This window comes from Typopeltis vanoorti, chromosome 21 (assembly GCF_054136105.1).
Source record: "Typopeltis vanoorti isolate ZY-2024b chromosome 21, IOZ_Tvanoo_1.0, whole genome shotgun sequence".
NCBI lineage: Eukaryota > Metazoa > Arthropoda > Arachnida > Uropygi > Thelyphonidae > Typopeltis > Typopeltis vanoorti.
The window spans coordinates 59,220,724-59,242,309 of NC_143569.1; the positions used below are offsets into that span (position 1 = coordinate 59,220,724).

Below are 21,586 nucleotides of genomic sequence, written 5' to 3' on the forward strand. Positions count from 1 at the left end.
CCTGTCTGCCTTTGTATCATCAGCAAATAGCTGGATGCCACCTGTTAAATCCTTCCCAATATTATTTGGTAGTTATTCAGGGAATTTCTTGATGCATCCACAGATTTTGTGGTCTGTAATATCTGGTTGCCAGCCTAGAACCACTTTACTCTTAAATAGAAGAGACAGTGGTTCCCTAGTTAGTGTTTTTAGGGTTTAATGTCACTCCCATTCATAAAAGGGTGTTTGAAATTAAAGTACCCTAGTCAGAGCAATCTATATATATATAGAGAGAGAGAACTGGTAGACAAAATGTCCTCAAACTTTGTGATCTCTTAACCAGATCATGAGGAAGAGATTTTGACAATAAATAAATTAGTTTCAGAAATTACTAATAATGGATATATTGGCACTGTGAGTGAAAAAATGTAGTATTTTGCAGTATAAACACAACAGCAGTAAGACTGACTCTACAGTCATTTGACTTGTGCTGAGTCTCATTTTGTCTGAAAGGCCTTGCTTGTGAAGTGTTTCTTAGGAATGGGAGGAAATGCTGCAGCTGCACTTCATGGTTTGTCGACTTGAAGAGCCAGGCAGTTTGACAGTCCAACCAGGAAGAGGGCATAAATCTGAAATTCCAGAAATGACTGATGATGTTGCAACTGCAGTTGTTAAGCAGTCAAATGAAAATGCTGTTGTAGGTTCATGGTGCACGTGCCATAGCAAGATTTGACATATACAACGATATGGAAAACTTTGTGTAAAGCATTGCACTGCTACCTGTATAAACTCAGTCACAGCTGAAAGTTGCAAATGGGGTGCTGGTATCTGAGAAATGTTTGCATCAACATTTTTCGCATGCATACATGGTAACACGTATGCATGCGAATGGTATGAGGATTGGTATTGGAACATTCTATGAATTGATGAAGCATATTTTCATGTTTGTGGAACAGTAAACACTCAAAACTACTGCATCTGTAGTCCAGATGCAGTAGTTTTGAGTGCATTAGCAACAAGTGCCTTTACATTTGCTAAAGGTTACAGTACGGATAAGATTTATGGCCAAGTTCATTATTGGGTCATTTTTCTTCAAAGAAATCTATTGAACAGGACCTATTACTTGCACAGTTACAGCTGTGCATTATTAAGACATGTTGAGTAGTTTTGTCATCCCACAAGTGCAGAAAAGCAGGGGTGCCTGAACACAACAGTTTTGATGCAAGATGGAGCACCTTCCCATGTAGGATGTGAAGTTCAACAATTAGCTTTCTCAACATTTCACAGAAGATAAAGTAATCTGTTTCTGTGAAATGCCCACCATGTTCATAAGACCTTAATCCTTGTGACATTTGGCTTTGGGGTTACCTCAAGAGCACAGTGTATCAGGCATAGTTTTTCACCTGGCAGATTTGAAAGACAAATTTGCACATGTGCAAAACTTTTCAACCCCATTGATCATACAGATCTCCTTGCAGCATGTCAGCTTTTGTGATATTTTTTGTATCACATTATTTTATGAAATGAGTGTAATAAACATTATTGAATACCTTTGTTTGTGATTGACTCTCAATTATTTCACAATCACATACTATTCAGTTCACATTAATAGAATTCTTTCCAGCTCACTGTGCCATATTTCCCTTATCAGTCATTTTTGAATTATTATTTTTTTTTTATTGTCAAAATCTCTTTTCCATGATCTGGTTCGAGTACCCACTAAGTTTGAGGATATTTCATCCACACTCTCCTCCCTCCAGATTACTCTGAATTGAGATTCTTTAATTTGGGAAAACAAAAAAAAAACCTTGCATACTACCTGATCAAAATATCTGGACACCATTTGTAACAGTGGATATGACTATATACATCAAAGTAGCTCATACAAATATGAAAGGGCACACAGTCTTGCAATCTTCACAGACAAATATTAACAATAAAATGAGCTATCTAGGTTTGGGCAGAGGCATTGTGGTCTGGGGCTGTTTTTCATGGTTTAGTGAAGATTCCACATTTCATGGGGAAATGTGGAATACCTCATTCCTTACTTTATATCACCTAATGATATAACTTTATATCACTTAATGTCACCTAAACTGAAACATGACAACCTAATGCATCCAGGAGTTTATTGTTGTCTTTGGTGTGACTAAAGTGTGCCCTATTTTGGTTAGACAGAGAAATTCATTGAGTTGTGTCTGGAAGAACATGTGAGAGACATTGCACATGGTAGAACTAGAGCCAGCACACTATCTTATCACATTCTTAATTCTGCTTGTCCTAACTAGGAAGATTCTGTCATTCATTCAGTGATTTAGAACAAATCAGAAAACATTTTAGATACTACGATAAACCGGAGAGAAGAATTGTGGAATTAACAGAAATTGTCCTCAGTCCAGTCCATCTTAATACTAACCTTAGTTATAACCTATCTGATTGTCACTCTTGGCGTATATATACGAGATCATGCCAGCATGGACGTGCCCAACAATACAATGGCATCAAGAACAGCTTCAAATGTCAGCAATACATTTGCAAGTTAATTTATAGCTATCTCTTGTAATGTATATTTTTGTATTTCTCTTTTAATGTTATGCATCCAATGAAGTTTTCTAAGAAAACAAAACTATAAGATAAGATTTGCCCTCAAATAATAAATAGTATTTTTTTTCTATTTTGGTATCTCTCGGCTTCTAGTCATTAAATTTATTTTATTATTTTTTTTAATAATAATCTGGAAGTCCTGCTCTAGAGACCAAACATTGAACTTTTTCTTGCCACTTCAAGCAAGTGGAATGGTCTCACACTAGCTGATGAATTCATTTTCCACCTAAAAGGGTATTAACATATTACATATAAGAGGAAAAGATGGAGAGTATGGGAACTGTAGACTCTACTTTGCAAAATATAGCAGCAACTACGTCTGACTTCAAATAAGCAAATTGGTGTTTCATTAAGTGATGAAAGCAAATTTGCATTAATGTTTATAATTTTTTTTCCGAAATTTATTAATGAGGTTTAGAAAATAAACTAGGTGATGGATGGTGGAAGTTTATTTTGCACTTGGTTAGACTATAATAAATTTAGTTTAATCCTTTATCCAACTGTAAGCAAACAAAGTTTGTGCCTGAAAATATCTTCAGGACTGAGGCATGGTGGTGCAACTTGTTGCAAAGGTGGACCAAGCTCCCATCACTCCTTGTCTCAGTATCTCCCATAATGCAAAGCACATCTCCTTGTGGACATGTATAATGCTATGCATTAAGGGAAAGGCCACTACCCAGACCGGTTTCAACCTTTATTGATGTCTCGTCAGTTGGAGGCAGAGACCCAGAAGTGGTGATACTAAGGCAGAAGCAATGGAAGGGTCATATTTACCTATACGAGTTGCCAACAGGTGTACCACCTTATTATTAAATTACTCTGGATTTAGAGAAAGATGTTGGAAGTTTATTTTGCATTTGGTTAGACCATAATATATTTAGTTTAATCCTTTATCCAAGTAAGCAATCCTGAAGATATTTTCAGGCACAAACTTTGTTTGCTTACAGCTTACACTTGGATAAAGGATTAAACTAAATTTATTATAGGTGATGGATGGTTTTCATTACCTGATGATTGAATTCTACTGCTGTTGCTTAATCAAGTCCTGAAATGATTTAAACCAGAGTGATGTTTTGGTTTATTTAGAACAGTTTATTTATTTAGTTTATTAACCAATCTAGAATTTTTTTTGCCTTTCTTGAAGAGATACAGATTAAAAAAAAATGTTAGATACTTAGAATTCACTAGATACTTTTGCGCTCATGTCAAAATGCCTCTTGGGTTTTAGTTTTATTTAAATATTGGATTGTCCAGAACAATAGATTAATAAACAGTAACATAAAATAATATTTTTTTCGTATTTTCATGTATAGTATCTTCTTTAAGTACCACCCCTATCGGAAGTCGGTGAGCACCTTGGCAAATGTTGAGCTATCCTCAGCCACTCTGAACAGTCCTTCAGAGATCATGCGAGTCCACTGTCTGCTAGCTAAGATTTTCTTCGTCTTCCTTGTCCTCTTCTTCCATTTATCTTCCCTTTTATAATCAATTGAAGTATCTTGTATTTTTCATTACAAAGTAGGTGACCAAGATATGTAGTTTTTCTTCTTTATGGTATCTAAAAGTTCACGCGATTTCCCCATTTGTTCCAGTACTTCTTGATTGGATGTTTTTGCTGTCCATGGGATTTTTAACATTTGTCTATATAACCACATCTCAAAGGCCGCAAGTTTTTTTATCAATGTTGTCTTCAAGGTCCAAGTTTACAGAAGTACAGACCATACATAGCATTTAACTATGCATACTCTAAGCTCTAAAGTCAAATTGTTGTTACACAGTGTTGATTATATCAGGAGAAAAATTATGCATTATAAATACATATACAGAGAACATTTGGTTCATAAAAATGGATATGTCCCTGGGTGACTCATCTCCTAGCATGCACAAAAGGAGCATGGAACGTGTCTGAGAAGAGGATATTTCCCAGCTTGTGTCTAGCTAAAAGATGGGTCAATATGTTTGCTAGTGTGGTAATTTAGTGATGTAATTTCTTTTATATATCATTTTTTCGATTGTACAACCTAGGAAAATGCCTTCAAATACAGCAAAAGTTGTAGATTATCTGATTAAATAATGTGTACAAATGTACAGAAAAAGCCACTATAGTCCAAATAAGTAGTACATTTGTTAAATTTCAATCAAGTTCAGATTATCCATATTTTTCAATATCTCTGCATTCTTTTCCCCCCATTTAGTCCAGATAGTCAGGAGTACAGTGAATGTTGAATCCAGAACTGATGTCCCTCACCTATCCTAAATTTGGCTCTGGTATTATAATGTAATGCTGTTCTATACACATGTGTGCATTCTTGTAAATAGCTACTTATCCATTACCAGATAAAGCGAGCACTCATACTGGAACAAGTTAATGCAACATTATGTTTGAACTTTCCAAGGGATCTGTTACTTGTCTTCTTGAATGGCAGGCAATATCAAGTATTGTGATGTGGACAAATATCAGAATAGGGAATTGGACAATGAGACTTATTTGTGTTTATGGTTCCCATGGAAAGTTCTCCCAAGAAAGAAATAGAGGAATTTTTTTAGGCATTAGAGGAGCAGCACAATGAGAAAGGAAAAGTTGATACTTGGTGGAGATCTAAATAGCAGATTAGGAAATGATTACCAGACATATAGAAATGTTTGGGGAAAATTTGTAGAAATGCTCATAGCTAATAATAATGGTAAATACCTTCTGAATTTCTGTTCAAGACATGGATTAGTTATTACTAACATCATATTCCAACATAAAAGGGGCACAAATTCACATGGAGAAAAGATACAAGAAATAAGAGAAGTCTCATTGGCTATGCTACAGTTGATAGCGATGTTTTCCCACTGGTTCAGGACACAGGAGGTATACAGAAGATTTGAAATAGGAAGTGATCACTCTTTAGTTTTGAGCAGGATAAAATTGGATTTCATACTGAAAAGAAGAGTGTGTAAGAAAGTTTTAAAATAAATCAAAGTTGAGCAGCTTTCAGAGGTGAACTACAGACTCAAATATACAAACATCATCAAATTAAAAATGAAAGAGTTTGAAAACAAGAACCAAACTTTAGAGATTCTGTGGCAAACTATAAAGAAATCATTGATTGATTCAGCCAGGGAGGCATGTGATGAGGGTTTTCTGTAAGGCAGACAAATCAGAACTCCATGGTGGAGTCTGGAAGTTAAAGAGGCAGTCAGAGAAAAGAGAAAGCATATCTAAAATTCCTAGCAAGTAAGTCAGCTTGTGCTCTTAGAGAATACAGATAAATATGTAAGAAAGAGAAGCACTACGTAAAGTTAGCTAAAGACTGGTAAGAACATAGAAAATAAATATCAGGAATGTGGCAAAATATTCTGGAGGCTATTGAAAAGCTTAGAAATAGAGGAAGAAGAAGTACTGTAAAAGAAATCAGATGATAAAGGTAACATGAAAACTGAAGATAGATATTCTAGATGTCGAGTAATTACTCTGAAAGACTGCTAAACGAAACAAGCAGTGTCAGCACAGTTATTCCTGTAGAAAACTCCCAACAGGAATGCAGTCAGGAATACATATCTATACTTGCAGTAGAAAAAGGCATCAAAAACCTGAAATTTGGAAAGGCAGCGACCAGAAATGCTCAGATATTATTATTATTATTATCATTATCCTAAGATCCTATGGAGTCAGACTCATCAGGAGGTCCATTTGTCATACACACAGTTCATACCACACCTTAAATACACTCAAATTCTCTGCAGACACCACCCTCTCAGGCAAGGCATTCTAATCATTCAATCAAATATGAAGGTATAAAAATTTTACAGTGACTACTTTGCATAATTCAGAAGGCCTGGTCAGAGGGTTGAATTCCAGATAATTGGAGCAGAGCTCTCATAGTACCCATCTGTAAAAAAGGAAATAAAATTGAATGTGAGAATTACAGTAGGTATTTCCCTACTGAGTGTTCCTAGTAAGATTCATGCAAGTATACTCGAGAAACAGCTAAGAAAAATTGTGGAAGAGAAGCTTGGTGAAGAACAAGCTGGATTCAGGCTAAACAGAAGTTGCCGGGAACAGATTTTCTCTTTTTGCCACATATGAATGCTGAATAGTTGAAGAAATTAACTTAAGGTAACATTAGGTTTCTTCCTTTTTCTATCCAGATAGTGTAGCTTTGAGAAAATTGTTATTTTTGCTTAACCAGCATGCCTTTGCACACTGGATGAGCAAAGCAGGTTAACCACCAGAATTGCTTAATGTAGTTTTCAGGAATGTGATATGAACAATGAAAGTGACTCTTTACCAGCCTAAAGTGAGAATTAACTGTGAGACCTTTCTTTTAGCCTTGCACGGTGATCCGAATGCATTTTTGGAAATTATGGAGACAACTACCATGTTTGAATAAAAACTTTAGTTTAATATTACTAAAATTTACAATTCGACGTTTCGACCTTTATGTCAAGGTCATCTTCTGGAGCATACAAATATACACAAGAAACAAGCTATACTACAATCAGACTGGTTCGTTAAAGACACTGACCAACCGCTACCACAATTGTTGGCCTGACCTCTGGTGAAAAAATAAATAAATAAATAAATAAATAAATAAAAATAGATCAACGCTAGAGTCCTATTATTTGTGTTGTCTACTATATACATATATTAACATCATTCCAGCCAGTTGGAGTGGAATGGTTTCTAATACTAGCGGATTGGCTAGAGTCCTGACTTATGTTGAATCTTTCATATTAGGTTGGCTGAATGTGTGCCATCCAGATCCTTGGAATTTTCATACCATCTTTATTGTTGATATTTGGGTGGTTTATCAGGATTTTGCAGGATTCTTTAAATTTTCTTTCGTACCGTGTTTTTGTGCGGTGTAAGGAGCAGGTACTTTTCCAGTTGATTTGGTGTAAAGTGTTAAGTGCGTGGTCTGAGAGGCCTGCTTCACCATAATGGTTATATTTAATGTGTCTCATGTGTTCTTTCTTGCGTATAGGGATTGTCCAACCTGTTTCACCAATGTACGGTAAGTTACAGGTGCAGCGGATGCAATAGACTCCAGGATGTGCTAATGAGAGGAGAGGATCCTTAGAGGAGCTGAATATGGTTTTAAGTTCAGTGGGTGGTTTAAAGGTGGCATTGAGGTTATAATGTTGTAGGATTCTGTTGATTTTTTCCGATAACCCTTTAATGTATGGGATGGCTATGGTTTTACTGTAATCTAGATTCGTTTTTGTTGTGGTTTTATAGAGTATTTTATTGACAGTATTTTTGTTATGGCCATTATTTATGAATGTGTCACTAATGATTTTTAGTTCTTGTTTCAGGGCTTGCTGGTTAGAGCAAATCGTTGTGGCTCTGTTTTTAAGGGTGTTAATGACTCCATATTTTTGTGCTGGGTGGTGGTATGAATTCGCATGTATGCATTGGCCCGTGTGTGTTGCTTTTCGGTAGACCGTGAAGGATAGACTGCCTGAAGGAAGACTTGTAACTAGTGTGTCTAGGAACGGGAGCGAATTTTGGTTTTCGATTTCGATGGTAAATTGTATCCATTCGTGTTGTTTGTTTAGGTGGCTGAGGAATGTGTTTAGCATTTGTCGCCCGTGCGGCCAGATCGTGAACATGTCGTCAACATATCTGAGCCAGATTGTCGGTCGAAGCGTGGCGGAATCAAGATCCCTTTGCTCAAAGGTTTCCGTGTAGAAGTTCGCAATTGGGGGGGGGGATAATGGTGAGCCCATGGCTGTACCTTCCTTTTGTAGGCGGAATTTTTGCCACACGAAGTAACCGGACTTTAGTACGTGGGCAAAGAGAGCCGTAATGTCGGGCGGAAATTTGTTCTGTAGTAGGAGAATTGTGTCATTGATGGGGACATTAGTGAAAAGGGCAGAAACGTCAAAACTGACTAATAAGTCATCTTTGTCGAGTGTTATTTTTTGATTTTGTTTATAAAGTGGTGTGTGTTTTTTATGTAGGAGGGGGAATGACCTACCACCTCCTTGAGTGTTGCCGCTAATTTCTTGGCTAGGTGGTAATTGGGACTGTCTATTCCTTCCACTATTGGTCGAAGGGGCACATTTTGTTTGTGTATTTTCGGAACCCCATATATTCTGGGGGGGGGCATAGTGGGGTTTGAGTTTTTTAACTGTGTCTGGTGGCTAAGAAGTGATGGACTTTAGTAGTTTTTCTGTTTTGTCCTTTATCCTTTTTGTTGGGTTATAATTTACCATTTTATATGTGTTGTTATCAGCTACTAGCTGGTTCATTTGCAGTATGTATGTTGACCTGTCAAGGACAACAGTGGCACTGCCTTTATCCGCTTTCGTTATTATTATGTTTTGTTTGGCTTTTAATGATTTAATTGCTGCTAATTCTGTTTTAGTCAAGTTGTTCTGTATGGTTTTCTTGGTATTTAGGACATTACTGGTTTCTAGTCGTATTTTATCTGCTATGTGTTAGGTAGGGATCTGATGCCTCTTTCAATGTGGTAGATAAAATCCAATTTGTTTACCTTTTTAGGTGCTATTGCGCAGTTCAGTCCTTTATTCAGCAGCGTGAGTTCGCCGTTGTTCAGGGTGTGGCTTGATAGGTTAATCACATGGTTCTTGCTTGTCGGTGGTTGGTCACTCCTTGTCTCCCTTGTTTGTTGTTCATTGTTGTTTCTCGGGGAGGAAGTCCTCTGATTGGGTGGATTCCTGTGATTGGCCGCCATATTTTGCCGTTGTTTCAACCTGTGGAATTTTTTCTCGAGTTTTTCTTTATTCCTTTCCAGGGTATGCTTGGCCGAATTGTCAGTAATTCTTTCAAGTGTTTGTAGAATGTCTGGATTAACATAGTTCGATAGTTCTGATTGTAATTTAGAAACCAGATTTGCAATTAACTGTGAGAGTTTACACAAAGCAAATTAACTAATTTGATCAGAAATATGGATCTAGCAAAGTAGGTATTCGATTTAATTTGGGGGAGACTTACTTGTTTTTTATATAGAAGTTATGAGAATGAATTTATACCTTTATTTATTTGTAATTTAATAAGATTGGCCATTGTATTACACTCATATTTCTGGACTTGTAACTGGTTATGTAGATAAAATATTATTCATGCCGATACAAGTTATTCATTGAGTTATCTAAAATAAGCTGGAAAGGTGTTCCTTTAAAAAATGTAATACTATCTTTACCTCCATCCTGGTTACTCATTCTGTTAACTTATAGAAATCTTGAACTTCTTTTTGATAAAGTGAAATACAAAGGACAAAAATCATTAATTTGTGGAGATTTGAAAATCTGCATGATTCTATGGCAAGCAGACTCAAACAGATTTTATAGTCATACAGAGAGTGGTGAAATGAAAATATCATTTTTCATTTGTGAATGAAACAGCAGATCCTGTAATTGAAGAAGAGAAATCTTCCTACTAGACTTCAGAAAAATATTCTCTGAAAAAGTAAGTTGGTACCAATTTCATTACCACTTCATGTAAAATTGGGACTAATGAAAAATTTAAGAACTAGCTAAGAATAATGAATATTTTAAGTTTTGTTTGCTACTATTAAGTGGTAAGCTCAAAGAAGGTATTTTCATAGTACCAGCTATAAGAAAATTAACAGACAAATAGTTTGAAGGAGCTTGAAGAAGAGAAGAATAGTTTGTTCTCTAGGGTTTCCAGACCAGATAAAAATAAATAAATAAATAAAATAAAAAATAAATGTACAAAAAAAAAAAAAGAAATGCTTAGCTAACGCACAGAACTAATGTTCACAGGTTTTATAACCTTTCGTGGGTGAGAGTCACATAAAACACAAAAATAAATAAATAAATAATATCCATTATTCTTTCCAAATGCATGATAAAGATGCTCAAGAATATTTGGTCTCCTTGTCTGGAACCATCTTTCTCTTTTTCCACAATTCACACAACCTGTGCATTACCGTTGATATTTCATATGTTGGGTTTCATTCCACTTTGTATAATTCAAGTACAGCTCGTACCATTTTCTGATTTATACTGTTGAATGATTTCTGAAAGTTAACAAAGCAAGTATGAATATTTATTATTATTATAATTATTATTATTATTATTGTTTAGGCCTCCATGGAGTCAAAAGACTCATTGCAGGAGGTCCCTCCTAGGAAACACAATCTTTCATACTATTCCTCAAACTCATTGACCGTTCTCGCTCTCACCATTCTATCAGGCAATGCATTCCATAATTCAACCACCCTCCATGCAAAGAAACCACTCCTCACCCTCTTGCTCACAGTTTCCTTTTGTAACTTCCAGGGATGATTCCTTGTCATCACTCCTTCCTGTTGTTCAGCCAAGCAAAAGAACTCCCCAGTGTCAACCCTGTAACCACCTCTCAACAGTTTAAAAGTCTCAATCACATCATCTCTCCTCCTCCTCTTCCTCCTATCCACCAAACTCTGCAGTCCACATTCCCTCAGCTGATCCTCATAACTAACATTGTACAGTCCTGAGACCATCTTTGTCATCCGTCTTTGTATCTTCCACAGTTAATTTATCCCCTTCAAATCCTGGGGACCAAATCTGAGAACAGTAATCTGTGGTCTGATCAGGGTCTTATACAATGGAATGATACTCTTTTATCTCTGCAGGTCGGCATCCTTCTCATTATTGCAGCAATCCTCTGTATTACCTTCACCACCTTTGCAATATGTCCCCCTGAATTTCAGGTTTCTATCAATCATCAACCCCAGATCTCTTGTCTCCCCCTACCTCATCTAGTAGAGTATGCAGCGTCCCATCAATGTGTCCCAAACCTCAAGACCTTACATTTTGCTGCATTAAACTGACATCCCCCCATTCATTTGCCCATCTGTCTAGCTTATTCAAATCCTCTTGCAGGGCTACCACATCTGCACTATTACTAATAAACCTTCTCAGCTTTGCATCATCTACAAACAACTGAATATTCTCCTGCAATCCACTGACAATGTCATTGATATAAAGATTAAACAATACATGGCCCAGTACTGAGCCGTGTGGAACCCCACTTGTAACCTTCTGCCTCCTTGATATTGCCCCACCATACACAACTCTCTGATACCTATCAGACAGCCAATCCTGAATCAATTGACTAACCCGACATCTACGTGCATGTGTTGCAACTTAAGTATCAGCTTATCATGTGGCACCCTGTCAAATGCCTTTGCAAAATCCAAAAAAATGGCAGTATATACCTTTCCCTCATCAACTGCTCTTGTCACTTTATTATAAAAGGCAATCATATTACTAAAGCAAGAACACCCCTTAACAAATCCATGTTGATTCTCACAGATAACATTACCCTTATCTGCCCAACGCTGTATAGGTGCCTCACTAATTTCTCCAAGACCTTAACAACTACTGATGACACACAAACTGCCATATAATTAGACACTTCCAGTCTGCTACCACCCTTAACTTAATCAATGGCACTATCTCGCCTTCATTCCATTCCCTGGGTATCTTTCCCATAGCCAGACTTTCATAAAGCCAGGTCAATAGAACTATCATTTCTTTAGCACATTATCTCATAACCTGTGGTGAAATACCATCCAGTCCCACAGCTTTACTGACATCCAGAGTACTCAGCATTTGGAACATACTCTCCTCTAAACCTCGAACCTGCCCTATTCTTCTAGTATTAAAATCTATTTCTCTAGGATGAAATACTCCAATAAAGTGTTCATTGAACAACTCCACTGTATCCTCTGCATCAGTCACTCTATTCCCATTTTTATCTAACAGTGTCATTCTTCCACAATCATTTCTTCTCCTACTGGCTGCATAACTAAAAAATTCCCTAGGATTTTCTTTGCATCTTAATGCCAATTGCCAGTGTCTTCTCATATTCCAGTTTTGCCTTCCTCACCATACTATTCACTCTCCTGGCCTGAGTCTTATATTCTTCATGCATTTGCTCTCCACCCCTCTCCATATATCTCTTCCATAATCTATTTTTCACCTGCAGTCCCTGTTTGATATTGTTTGTCATCACGAATGAAGAAGAGAACACAAATTGTGTTCTCTTATTCATTCATGGAATATAGCTTACAATTGCTGCTAACAAATATTCCTTCACAATTTCCCAAGCACTAATGATATCTCGCCCTTCCAATTCCTCCCTTCATGGAACTGTCCCAAGTTGATATCTAGGACTATTATAATCACTCGCCTTATAATTCCATATATGTACACTTTTCCCTTTTCTTTGATACTCCTGCATTTCTATTCATCTTCCAAGTCATGGTCACTCTCTCCAACTTGAGGGGGGGGGGATGTCATCTCAGTTATTATCAGCTCTTCTGATGCTATGACCAAATCCAGAACTCTTGAACCTCTTGTTCTCTCTATTACATGTTGCCTAAGATTTTTGTCCCTCAAGAATTTTAGAAATTCGATTCCTTATTATTACATGCATTTTCCTCTTCCCAGCTTATATATGATTGTAGTAATACTACTAACAATATTTCATGTGGCAGCGAGTTTGAAGCCATCTGGTGTGAAGTGGAGTCTAACAAGACAAATTACATAGTGGAGTGTTGTTACAGACCTGCTGGATCGGTTGCTGATGATGAAGAAATGCATCACCAAATAGAAAAGGTGAGCGGGAAAAGAGTAATCATAATGGGAGACTTTAATTATCCAAATATTGATTGGGTAGCAGTAGAATCTCATGAGAAGAATGAAAATGCATTTATTGAGCTGTTGCGGAACAACATCCTCAAGCAGCATGTGACAGAAGGAACTCAAGGTCAAAGAGTGCTAGATTTGATTATAGTGTCAGAGGGCATTTCAGTTAAAGATGTAACTATTCTGCCTCCAGTTTGTGACAGTGATCATGCAGTACTCACTTGGGAAATGACTAAGTTTATGAATGTTCCATTCAGAAAAGGTTACATGTTGAACTACAAAGCAGGAAACCAATTGAGAAGTATACTGAGTTCAGTGGAATGGGATTGGTTACTGGATGGAAAGGATATTGACAGTGTATGGGAAGCATTTAAACAATACTTAAATGATGTGATATCAGAGTGTGTCCCGAGAGTTCGAAGAATAAATAGAGTAGGAGTCAAATGGATATGTAATCTTATTAACCAAGAGATTCATAAGAAAAGGACGATGTGGAAGGAATACCGTTTCATAAGGATGATGTCCGTTATGAATGTTATAAGCAGTAGGCTAGAATAGTCACAACTGTTGTACGGAAAGCAAAGTCTGATTATGAAAAGAAACTGGCTCTGTGTGCTAAAGACAACCCACAAGAATTCTATTAATATACTGCAAGTAAAAGAAAGAATAACTCTTCTAAATCCAGATGGCATGAGGGTTACTGATGCAGAAGAGGTTGTTCAGTTAATGAGTTCCCATTTCGTTAAAAGCTATCAACCTGGTGTGTGCAACATTGAGCTCACTGTTACATCTTCACTAGATGAAGAAATGCAGGTGTGTGAGGCCGAGGTATTAGAGCTGTTGCACGAACTGAATAAGAATTCAACAATAGGGACTGATGGAATATCAGCACGTGTGCTAAAAGAGCGTTCAGCTGAATTGATCATTCCTTTGACTGGAATGTTTAATATGAGTCTCAGAACAGGGAAGATTCTGCAAGAATGGAAGGAATGTATGGTAATTTCATTGCATAAGGGTGGTGCAAAGACCGATGTATCAAACTATCGACTAATTAGTATCTCAGGAGTGGTGGTGAGGATTTTGGAAAAAATAGTTAGGGCCGGCATTCAGAAATGGGTTGACAGATAATCTCTACTTTGCAATGAACAACATGGGTTTACTGAGGGAAGGTCATGTTTTAGCGACTTGCTCACATTCTATAACAATGTTACCATTGAACTAGACAAGGAGAATGGATACACCATGATACTTTTGGATTTTGCTAAGGCTTTTGACAGAATACAACATGACAGACTGCTGCATAAATTGGAGAAAATGGGTTTGGGTTATACAATATTACCATGGATAAGAGGATGGCTGACTGAGAGATATCAAAAAGTGGTATATGGGAGATCTGAGCTTGCAAGTTTAAGGTAACAAGTGGTGTACCACAATGGGAACATCAATATAATGAGATACTTCCCAAGGATCAGTGCTTGGTCCACTGTTATTCGATCTGTACATTAATGATATTGGGAAGGATTTGACAAGCGACATACAGTTATTTGCTGATGATGCAAAGATAGGGAGAGTAATCAGGAATGATGCTGATATGCAATCTTTGCAGAATGATTTGAATAGACTGAAATTGTGGGCATGGGAAAATAGGTGTGAGTTCAATGTCAGTAAATGTAAAGCAATTCACTTCGGCATGATTACATATCCAATGTCATATTATATTGGTGGGATTAGGCTAGAAGAAACTGATGAGGCTAGGGATCTTCGAGTGTTAATAAATAGGAAGTTGAAGTTTAGAGGCCATGTGGCAAAGATTGCAAATACAACTCAAAAGGTAATTGCAATGCTGAAACGAACGTTCACATGTAAAGATAAGGATGTTATTTTGCCTCTTTACAAGGCCTTGATAAGACCTCACTTAAACTATTGTGCACGGGTCTGGTCGCCTAGTTCCTGTTGTGAGAGAGTACAAAGGAGAGTTAAAAATGATATCAGGATTGTGGAATACTGATTATGAAGACAGATTGAGAATTTGTAGACTGCAGACACTAGGAAACAGGAGAAAGAGGGTTGATATGATTGAGACTTACAAACTGCTGAAAGGATCATACAGGATTTCAATTGATGGGATTTTTCAATTTATGGAGGGTGGGGAAAGGACAAGTGGGCATCCTTAGAAGCTGAGAATGAAGGCCGCGAAGAAGGGCTAGATTTCTCTCAGAAGGTGGTGCATGATTGGATTGCCATTGGATGTTGTGAGTGCAAGCAGTGTGAATGAATTCAAGAATAAGTATGATAGCTGGTGTGTGTGTAGTGTATGGCCTCCAACCATGAGTCTCTGACTCCCTGGAGGTCTCTCTTAATAATAATAATACTGCTGTAGTTAAAATCTCCCATAACAATCATTCTTCTTGCACTTGACAGGCTCAATGGCCTAAACATCTCCTGCTCCCCACCCTCTGTGCTCCTTTGTGGAAGAGGGAGCCTTGATTTTTGACATCAGACATAGAAGTGAAACAAAGATATCCTACAAAAAAAAAAAAAAAAAAAAAATTCTAATATTAGTCAGAGATGAAGGATCAGTTTCTAGCATTAATACAGAGAATGCATATGAACTCTCATTTACAGAGTTTTTAATGGATAACCCATCCAAAAAAGCTTTATCAACCTATAATACACTAGTACTGTGGATGGGTAAGAAGGAACTTGTTTACATTTGACTTGAAGAGTTGTGGATTATGTTCTTTGGAAAACATGTTGCGAGAGACTGTTCCAGAGGGTAGCAGCGGAAGGGATGAATGAAGAAGAAGAAGAGAAATTTGTTCTGTGGGTTTGGAGTTGAACTGTGAAAGTGTGTGTTGATTGAATTCTTTGCATGTTTGGATGAGTTTGAGAGAGAGAGAGGATGAGAATTTTATTCATGCCAATTTTAATGAATTGCAGCCATATAAATATTTATAGAAGATGCAAGCAGCAGAAACTAAATGCGTATATAGTGAGTGGGCTGTATTATTGAGAGAGTGTTTATTAATCAACTTGACTACCCTTTTCTATGTAGAATCCAATACTTTTGGGGGGGGCCTCTTAGGGGCACTATTCCCACATATTCAATAACTGGATGGATTTGTGATTTCAATAGAATTAAGAGCTGTTTGGAGTTAAAGTAAAGTTAGAGCAAAAGATAAAACCTAATTTTTTTGATGAAGAGGAGGCAATATTTGTAATATATTTGTGCCCAACAGAGATTTGAGGTTAGAGTTATCCCAAGAAGGTAAATCTCATCTTGAATAATGATTTGGATGTTGTCAAATATAAGACTGGAAAACAATGCTTCTTTTATGTGAGAAATAAAGCAGAGTTGGTATTGATAGCATTGAAATTGACAAAGTTATCCAAACCCCCATTGGTGAATGTTTTGGAGATCAGAATTTAAGTAATCAGAGGTTAAGGTTCTCCAGATTATGGTGATTTGTGCATTGCAAGGGAGGAGTGCAGTGTGCTGTCATCACCAAAACTGTGGACTGGATTAGATCTACTCAGCTGGAGCAGATCACTTATATATGCATATTATTTTCTGAGACCTCCAGGGAGTGAAGGACTTATCTAGAGAAGCTATACAGTACTCAAACCAGATGTCATGCCTTTCCCTAAATTCATTCACACTACATCATCAGCAAACAATTGCACATCTCCTGTTAGACCCTTTTTTTTATTTAATAAAAAAAAGGGTCTAACAGGAGATGTGCAATTGTTTGCTGATGATGTGAAGATAGGCAGAGCAATCAAGGATGCTACTGATATCCAGCAATTACAAAATATTTTGAATAGGCTTTTTGTTAGACCCTTCCTAATGTCATTAATGTACATATTGAACACCAATGGCTGAAGGACTGAATCCTGAGGTACACCATTGGTCACCTTACATCTAGCAAATTTACTACTGGTATATGGTGGTAAAGTTGGCAAATACTTTACCATCATATACCACTTTTTGATATCATTCTGTCAACCATCCACTGATCCAAGTGAAAAGTTTATATTCCAATCCCATATTCTTCAGTTTATCCAACAGCCTTTCATGTGGTATATCTTATCAAATGCCTTAGAAAACCCATATCATCATAGTGTATCCATTCCCTTTATCCAAATGGCTAAAACATGACCTTCCTTTAGTAAACCCATGCTGCTGCTTACAGATTATAGCTTGTTTGTCTACCCATTTCTGTATGCAAATTCTTACCAACTTCTCTAAAATCTTCACTACGCCAGAGATAGTGATAGGTCAGTTCCATTGTACCATCCTTGTACAATGGAACTATCATACATTCCTGTGGTATCATTCCTGAGTTGAGACTCAAGTTATGCAAACATGTGAAAGTCTAGCCAATTTGGTTGAACATTTCTTTAGCAAACATGATGATAGGGACAGATGGATATTGAAAATTATTATTCAGGTTTTGCAACAACTCTTCAACCCCATTTTCATGCACCTCTAACTCTGCATCCAATTTAGTAGTAGCACTGTGCACCATGTTGCATACACCTGGATGATATATCTTAGCATAATGAGCACTCATTAATTCAACAATCTCATTAGTTTCTGACACTAAAGTAACATCTGCATTCAGTAAAGTTATCCTTCCACATTCATTCTTTCTTTTGCTTGTGGCATACTGATAAAAAATTTTTTGGATTGCCTTTAGCCTGCATAGCCTATTTCTTTTCATACTCCAATTTAGTTTATGCACAATATTTGTTACTTTTCTTGTCTGTGCTTTATATATTTCATAACTCGTCTCACTCTTATTCTTGCAATATTCTTTCCACATCATATTCTTCTTGTGGATCTCTTGCATAATAAGGTTTCACATCCATTTCACTCCCAACCAATTTATTCTTTGGACACTAGGAATACATTCTGATACCACCTCATTTAAGCACTTTTTCAAAGATTCCTATACATTGTTGATATTTTTCCCATTCAGTAACTGATACCATGGGACGAAAGATAGTATTCTCCTAAGTTGATCATAATTTCTAACTTTGTAGTTCAGCACGTAACCTGTTCCAGTGGGAACATCAATATAATGAGATACTTCCCAAGAAAGCACGGCTTGATCACTTTCACTAACTGGTGGTAAAATAGTCATATTCCTAACAAAGACCCCTTCTAATGCTATGAACAACTCTAACACTCTTTTGATGTTGGAAGTTTATTTTCCACTTGGTTAGACTATAATAAATTTAGTTTAATCCTTTATCCAAGTGTAAGCAAACAAAGTTTGTGCTTACACTTGGATAAAGGATAGTGGCCCTTCCCTTAATGCATAGAATTATAAGTGTCTTCAATGCAAAGCACATCTCCTTGCAGACATGTATAATGCTATGCATTAAGGGAAGAGCCACTACCCAGACCTGTTTCGACCTTTATTAAGGTCTCGTCAGTGGGAGCCAGACCCAGAAGTGGTGATACTAAGGCAGAAGCAATGAAGGGGCCATATTTACCTACACGAGTTGCCAAAAGGTGTACCACCTTATTATTAAATTACTCTGGATTTAGAGAAAGATGTTGGAAGTTTATTTTCCATAGACCTCAAGTTTCTTCTTTCATATGCTCTTGAGAAAGTTATCTTGAAACAATTCAATAAATTCCTCTTCATTCTTATTGTGAAATTTCTCTTCTACCCAATCAGTGTTCAGATAATTAAAGTCACTCATAGTGATCACTTGTTTAGTACCCATAAGGCTAAACTGGCGATGCATTTCTTCATCCCTTGCAACTGAGCTGCCACATTTGTAGCTCCACCATATATTTCATTATGTTGGCCTCCACTTCACACCAAATAGCCTCAAACTCACTACCATAGTACATTGTTTTCTTGCATTTCTACCCTAACTGCATTTCTTTATATGATGCATTTCTTCATCCCTTGCAACTGAGCTGCCACATTTGTAGCACCACTCCACCATATATTTCATTGTGTTGGCCTCCACTTCACACCAAATAGCTTCAAACTCACAACTATAGTACATTGTTTTCTTGCATTTCTACCCTATCTGGACTTAAGTCGGTCTGATATCATTAGTGGTACTCTCTTCCTCTCTTACCTCTTCTGTCATCACTCTATTCCAGTTGTCATATCTGATTCTGATAGCCAGCAATCATGGGCCATGTTTGCTGGCTATCAGAATTTTCGATGAGTATTCAATAATGCAATGTATAACTCCCTTTTATATATATATATATATGGGGGGGGGGGGTTGAGCTTGTTGCTTTATGGAATACTCATTCTCCAGACATTTAGGAAATGTAGCATTAATCATTATACATTTAATTGGGTTTCACTATAGTTAATTTGATTTTTTAAATAATTATTAGTAATTCAGATTGCCTTCTTGATTATTATAATTTATTTTCTACAGGTTTGAGAAGATACAGAGGCAGATTATCATATTTACCTGTTACTGGATATACAAACTTTTCTGTACAGAAGAGAAAACGAAATGGATTCAAGTTATCAAGGAGTAGAACTGTGGACTGGACCGAACAAAATACTATAGAAGAGGAGAATGATACCGGTGATCTTTATGAAACTGTAGGACGCTCAAAGAGCATTGGAACTGTTGCAGTCAGTGAAGCAAATAGTGAGGTTCAGCTTATAAAATACAAGTGCATTACTCCTGAAAGCTCTTCATGTGAAGCAGCCACAGCTGTTAATGAATATTTAACACAGCCTCATGTATCAGAATTTTCACTTGTGGATGATATTGCTCAAAACATTAGTAAAAGAAAATCCGAAATTATTATGAATTCAAAATCTGTAAATAATCACTCTTCATTACTCCCACCACTTGATAAACCTGTACCTGATAATTGGGTAATAGTAGAGGATGAGTTTGTCTTAGTATTTGTTTCGCACCAAACTCACTTATCATCAGATGTTTTTTTTGCCCCAGATGCAAAATTAGATGATGGTCTGATGTGGTTGGTAATAATTCATTCTGATATATCCCGAACCCAAGTTATTAATTTCTTGACATCTCTTCAAGATGGTACTCATGTTAATAACCCATATGTTACTATAATTCCAATTCATGCTTTCAGACTGGAACCATTTTCATCAGATGGACATATGACAGTAGATGGGGAATCCATTCCATGTCAGCCTATCCAAGCAGAAGTGTTACCTTCAATAGCAAGAATTATGACACGTTAAGCCTTGATGCCTCTATTGTCTTTCATAAGTGTAACTTATGCAATACCTTCTTCCTTCCTTCAGTAACTGACTAGCCTATACCTAAAATATACTATGTATTTATAAGTACTTAATTTAGAGTATTATTTTTGCTGCATGAAATAATTGATATTTTCATAAACTTTTAGAGTGTTTAAGAGAAAGAAAAGAACAAAAATGCAAATATAAAATGTTAAATATATTTCTTGAATGTCCAAAATTGCTCAGTTCAAGAAAAGCTCAGTTAAGCTGTCAGTTCAAGAAAACCAGGTTTTCTTGAACTGACAGCTTAATATAATATTCTTATTAAATAAAACAATGTGTCCAATTTGGCTGAAAAGTCATATGCAGAGTATTATTTTTATTAGTATGAATTGTACAGTGTAGTCTTTAACTGCAGTTTAATATTATTAGTCATAATCCTATTGACCATTAAGCAATTTTCTAGTCTTTTTTTTTTTTTTATTTTTTGGAAATAAAGAAAAATATATGTTTAGCTTTTTCCTATGAAAATAGTATTGAACATTATTGTTATGCAGTTTTAAATAAACCTTTAATTGTGTACATGTTTTAAAGAAAAATTGTTTTATAGAAACCTGTTTTTGAAATATCTTTATATATTATCTTATTATGAGACTCATTCTTGTTAAGTAATATTTAAAATAATGTGCTGAATGATCCAGTTGGATCAATAAATTATTCAAAAACTTGGAAAGAATTTAAGACATTATGAGATGATTTACCATTCAAGTTTTTATAACATAGTTTTTTTTTTATGAGATACTTGTGTCTGAAACTTAAAAAGAGATTTCAAAATATTTACTATGTGAACTTGGTGTAATACTCCTCATGCAGAATGACACTTTTAGTTTTATAATTTTATAGTGCTATATTGTACTTGTTTATATAAAATTAAAGTACTGCAGAATATATTTATATAAAAATTATTTATATATATATATATATTAAACATTTTGAAGTTAAAAAAAGTTATTAAATCTTGAAATTTTTTGCTAATTAATTTATTCAGAATTATTCTGTAAATCACAAGTTCAGAAAAAAATACTGTATTTGTATTCTTGCTTTCCCCCCCCCCCCATGCTTAGTATGATATGAACACAGATGGATAAGAAAATAACTATTTATTAACTTAGAAG

General features: G+C 36.1%; 1 protein-coding gene across 2 annotated transcripts in view; it reads left to right on the forward strand.

Moving 5' to 3' along the window:
* LOC150094886 (sphingosine kinase 1-like) overlaps nucleotides 1-21,291 on the forward strand; it is a 169,348-nt gene extending 148,057 nt beyond the window's left edge. For both annotated transcript variants that reach the window (XM_090411223.1, XM_090411224.1), the window contains one exon: nucleotides 19,618-21,291. In XM_090411223.1, coding sequence (XP_090267349.1) covers nucleotides 19,618-20,411 — 794 coding nt within the window. In that variant the 3' untranslated portion in view covers nucleotides 20,412-21,291. The remainder of the gene's footprint in view (nucleotides 1-19,617) is intronic.
* The last annotated feature ends 295 nt before the right edge of the window (nucleotides 21,292-21,586 follow it).